Source organism: Poecilia formosa, unplaced genomic scaffold, assembly GCF_000485575.1.
Source record: "Poecilia formosa unplaced genomic scaffold, Poecilia_formosa-5.1.2 Scaffold977, whole genome shotgun sequence".
Classification (NCBI taxonomy): domain Eukaryota; kingdom Metazoa; phylum Chordata; class Actinopteri; order Cyprinodontiformes; family Poeciliidae; genus Poecilia; species Poecilia formosa.
Window position 1 is genome coordinate 40934 of NW_006800916.1, and position 5531 is coordinate 46464.

General features: G+C 35.4%; 1 protein-coding gene across 1 annotated transcript in view; it reads right to left on the bottom strand.

Moving 5' to 3' along the window:
• The window catches only part of LOC103132263 (structural maintenance of chromosomes flexible hinge domain-containing protein 1-like), a 33996-nt gene extending 28473 nt beyond the window's left edge, over nt 1-5523 (bottom strand). The window contains exons 1-8 of the mRNA XM_016667254.1: nt 4185-5523; nt 2915-3036; nt 1994-2069; nt 1758-1913; nt 1576-1658; nt 1009-1142; nt 783-897; nt 7-126 (exon numbers count right to left, since the gene is read on the bottom strand). Of these exons, the coding sequence (XP_016522740.1) occupies nt 7-126; nt 783-897; nt 1009-1142; nt 1576-1658; nt 1758-1913; nt 1994-2069; nt 2915-3013 (783 nt within the window). The 5' untranslated portion in view covers nt 3014-3036; nt 4185-5523. The remainder of the gene's footprint in view (nt 1-6; nt 127-782; nt 898-1008; nt 1143-1575; nt 1659-1757; nt 1914-1993; nt 2070-2914; nt 3037-4184) is intronic.
• Between the last annotated feature and the right edge of the window lie 8 nt (nt 5524-5531).

Sequence of the window (5531 nt, forward strand, 5' to 3'; positions counted from 1 at the left end):
TCTCACCTTCCTGTTTAAGATGGTCCCTTTGTAAACATCCTCTTTGTTCTTCTCTTTTTTCTCAAACTCGTCCTTTGATAGAACCAGCTCATGAACATCTGGAGAGTTTCTTGGTTTGGTGATCATCTGATAGTTACAAAATGCTATGGTTCATTATACAGATACACAGATTTTTTTTTACACATTCAAAAAACATGAAAAAAGATTTATTCAAAACCATTTATGGAAGAATTTATGGTTGAAGTGAGGCAGTAAGGCAGCAAAAATCAGGGCTGCCTTACATGGCAGCCATAGAGTGAACATCACTCTATGGCTGCCAGATTTGGATGTCAAAATGTTCCATTTTCTGAAATACTGTTTTAATTTTGCTCCAGACTGATTTGCTCATCAGTCCACAAAATATTTCCCCAAAAGTCTTAGGGATTATCAAGCACTTTCTTGGCAAATGTATTGTTTTTGGTCAACAGCGGTTTTTACCTCACCCCTCTTTAATAGATGTACTACCATGAATGGCAACCAACAATGCGCATGCTGTAAACATCGAGTTGGCCAGTATTCCTTCACAAAGATGTGAGAGACAGAAAACTTCTGCTAAAAGTGGGATAAGAGGTATTGAATCACGGTGTGTAATTTTCACCCACAGAGCACTTTTCTGCTTAATTCTGTTCTCCCATTCAGACTGACAGTGTTTTTAAAAGGTTTAAAATTAAGGCTTATTCGTGTCCAACAATAATCTTTGTAACAAAACAACACATTTTAAATGGTTTCATAAGCACACTCACTCTGACTGAGTTTCCAATGTGGAACGCTGCTTGTTTACCCCCAACTCCAAAGTAGGATATATCGCTGTTGAGACTGCAACGTACAGGTTCAGGACGAGTGTAACCCTCTCTTTCACTGGATCCCCAAAAAGATTTCCAAGAAACAAGTCAGGTAATGTGACAGAATTATGTTTTTATACAAAAAGCTATTGAAGTGGACACATTCACTGGGAAGTCTACAACAAACCTTTCAGATGTGCTGTTTTCCCTTGTGAACTTAGAGAGTCTGTAAATGGCCCAGTTATTGAGCTGCTTGGAGGTCATCCCGCATCCATTGTCCAACACAACGACAGCAGACTTCCCACATGTTTTGTCAAAAAGCTGTCCAGAATAGAAAGGAAAAAACACTACAAGTTATGCAGAATTATTAAAACAGAATTCAGGGGTTTCTACATTGGTTCATACTCAATTTATTGTGCAAAACACAATCAATTGTGTTAATGAACATGTTCACGTTTTCATTCACACAAAACTTCTACACATTTTGTCTTAATATAATCACAAACTGTTGAGTGTTTCCCGATAAATTTATCACCTAAATTTATCGGGAATTTAGGTGATAATACAAAGTAACTCATAATTGTACAGAGGAAGGAAAATTAATATTCAAAATTTTTGCCAATAAATGTTAAAAGTCATGTTGCTACTATGTACTTCCTCCTCTTTAATCTGGCATTCCTAAATTATGTCAAAAACGTATGCTGTAAACATCGAGTTGATAGTAAAATTTTCAAAAGTAAGAAGCAGAACCAACCATCCTTATCTCTATACTCCTGACTCCAGTGTTTTTTGCTGTGGCTGAAAGAGCATTGTCCACCAGCTGAGCAAGAGCGGAAGCTGAAAAAAAATGACACAAAGACACCAAAAGCTTAAGGTAATAAGCTGCATTCCCTGTTCCCAAATTATGAGCATCACTTTAATTACATTAATACCCACGCAGGGATTTCTGGCCCTCAATAAAGTACTCATCTGTCCCACTTTCAATCAGTGTGTTGTAGTGAGGAATGAAGTTTATCTCTTCTTCTATTGAAGCTGGCAGGACTTGGTTTGGTTTTCGTAGCAGATAGAGGGTGGTGCCATCTTTCAGTTTATCTGAAATGAGTGAAAGAATAATATTCCATGTTCTCATTAGTGTCTTCCTCTGTTTCATAAACATGAACAGGTTTACTTACCAAATTTATCAGCATCCACTATTATTCTGTCAGTTGTTGTCAACACAAATGTCTCATTTGAAAGGACAGAAAATGTCTGTGGGGACAAAAAACAATGATATATTATCTGGTTAAAGAATTTTTGAGAACACACACTAATGTGGCATGAAAACTCCTGGCCATTTATTTGGGTTGAGATCAATGGCACTCACTCATGTTGGAACATTAACATGATAGGAAGTCCTGATTTTATTATGTAAATGCATGGAGAATACTTTTTGTAATTCATGTAATTTTCAAATTAACTTATCAGTTATATGTGGAGAATACAAATACCCAACCATTTTTAAGCTTTCCCTTTTGTAAAGAAATGAGAGGTCTGTAATGTTTATTGTAGGTACACTTCAACAGTGAGAGACAATTAGTGTTTTAAAATGCTAATTATTCTTTCTCAGAACCATAAAATATGGATTTTTGGACTTTTTAAAAATTGTGTTTCTCACAGTTGAGGTGCACCTATGATGAAATATTTTAATGCTGAAATTTATCATTAGAACAAATATTGTACTTTTCAAGATGACAATTTCCAGATGCTTAAGAATTTTTATGACATAAGTAATGATACATTTAAAACAGGCAATTTCAAAGTGTTAGAGTATTTTTAAAACCCATATTCAAAAAATTCAATTCAAGTGTCTGCATACATCAGCAATTTCTTATATAAAAAAACAAAACAAACAAATACAACATTAAAAATACTGAGCTCAGAGTTAAAGGAATAAATTAAAAGCTGATTTAACTGTTAGTGATTTCACACCAAGGGGATTCCAGTGTAAGCAAAAGTGTCAAGCCAGTCTTACAATTCCTCTTAAGAGATTTTCAATTGCATTCATATAGCAAATGGCTCCTGCCAAAATAATACCTATGAAGAGCTATTATTACCTTTTGAACAACTTGCACAAAGCCATTGAAGTCCAAACCGCTGGTTTTCAAAGTTTTTCTGGCGGTCTTTTCAAAGCGGCAGTCGTTCACTTGGATCATCTTGCCTTCTTACTGCATTGAGACTGCAAGAGCGGTAAAACTGTGATGTTTAGTACAGTGGCCCTGAGATGCAAAGCACTACAACATTAACGAAGCACAATTACAAATTACGAAAGCACTAAAACATACGGTGGCCGACAGGTGCAAATGCGCAGCAACAGAGAAAACATGCAAACAAAAAAAAAGACACGCGCACAAATGAAATAAACATAAAAATAGACGCAAACAAAAAGCAAATAAAATGCAGCAAACAAAAAAGAATACAACCACAAATGAAATGCAGCAAACAAAAGAAAAGATGCAAACAAAAAGGGCTGAAAACGGAAGTAGAGGGAGTCGAACAAAAAACAGCTGTGTCCAAATTTAGGGTCTGCATCCTTTAAAACGGGTTTTCAGAAAAGCAGCAATGGCGGCAAAATTATTTTTGGTGTATTACACTTAAAATTACACAAAATGATTTTTTACAATGTTTTTAGGCGAGAATGTAGACGTATAGATCTGAAATATCTGCTGGGTTAATCAATAAATCACATACAATATTGCTCCGACGTTTTCGGAGATGTCTGCTCCCGCTGCATTAACAGCCAGGTCCCCTCGCCAGCTGGCCAGGAGCTCCAGGTTCGGTACACCGAGAGAGAACCTATGTCTCCCGGCAAATCGTTTTAAAAACTCCCGATAGTTTTCCCCTATGAGTGGAGATGAAACACAGATATTAAGCCAGGTAATAGCTGTAAAATTATTTGGTTCACTAAAGTATTTAATTTATTCCTGGGCAAATGGGTTTGACTGATTAAAGCTAAGCCTTGGTGCATTTCGTTTGTATGCGTCTCTCTTTTTCGTTTGCGTCTCTTTTTTGTTTGCTGCCTATCATGTGTGGTTGTATTCTTTTTCGTTTGCGTCTATTTTTGTGTTTGCTGCATTTAATTTGTGCACGTCTTTTTTTTTTTTTTGTTTGCATGTTTTCTCTGTTGCTGCGCATTTGCACTTGTCGGTCACCGTACAACTTTTCCGAAGATAAAATCTCAATGGAACTAGTTTTCTATCTAGTTTTGAGCATAGATTCTCTCCATTATGAAATGCCCATTTTCTGATTCAGAGACTGTGGTTAAAGTTCTGCTGTTAGAATCCACCCACCAAAAACAGAAACACCTACTGCAACTGAGACACCCACCTGGGTTGTGCAGAGCTCTTCTTTCTGCTGTCTGTAGGTTTCACCGCCTTCTTCTTGTCGGTTGGCAACAAACTGTTAGTAGAATTACCGCCACTTACTGGTATGGAGTGTGGTTCTTCTTCTTCTGATTTTATTGGCGGGTGACATCTAACGTTAAGATGTATTATCGCCATCTACTATGCTGGAGTGTGGATCAGAGTATCTCCCTTTAATCTAAATTCTCATAAATAATCGTGTTTCCTTCAAAAAATTTATAACTGCTTTATTTATTTTATGTTTAATTAATATCTTATTAAACTTTAATGTCTCTATATCATATTTCATAATTTCTCGCCTTAGCTTCTCTCTACTTGCTGCGTACTTTTCACAATGAATTATTACATGTTCTACTGTTTCCATATCCCTACCGCACTCACAACTACCTGTTGGATGTTTCCCTATCAAATGTAATGTTTTATTTAATCCAGTATGTCCAATCCTCAATCATGTCATTATCACTTGTTCTTTTCGGTTTTCTCCAATTATTTCCATATTTCCTACTTTCTTTTGTATATTAAATAAATGACGACCTTTAGTTCCTTCCTCCCACAATTGTTGCCATTCAGACTTAATTTTTCTCTTAATAACTGATTTTATTTCAGATTTACAATATGCTATTTCCATAATTTCCTTTTGTTTTAAAGACTCTTTAGCTAAATGGTCTGCTATGTCATTCCCTTCTATGTCCTTATGAGCAGGTACCCACATAAACCTAATCTTTATTCGAATTTGTGTTATTCTAAGTATTACTTCAAAAATTTCATATACTAAATCCATACGAGTTTCAGATGACCTATTTAAAATAGACATTAATGATGATAATGAATCTGAACATATAAGAACATTTTCAATTCTATTTTGTTCTATCCACTGTAAGGCCATCAGGATTGCTAACATTTCCACTGTATAAACAGATAAATAATCAGATGTTCTTTGCTTCTTAACTATACCTAGTTCAGGAATAACATAAGCAAATCCAGTTTTATTTGAAACTAAATCTTTTGATCCATCTGTATATATAACTGTAAATGATTTATACATATTCCTAATTCTGTTATTCACAAAATTTTCCCAATTATTATTTTTATTTATCTGCATTTCTTTATAAACTTCTAAATCTACATTCACACATGGAAATAGCCAATAAGGTGTATTTGAATATGGCACCGCAGCAGAGTATGTCTTTCCCTGTATACCTATTTCCTTAATGCATTTATCTGCTGCCCAGGCAAAACAGTCTATTTTAGCTTTTTCACTCTCCCAGCAAGGTTTCAGCGTTCTTACTGCTGTATTGTTTTCCTCCTTATG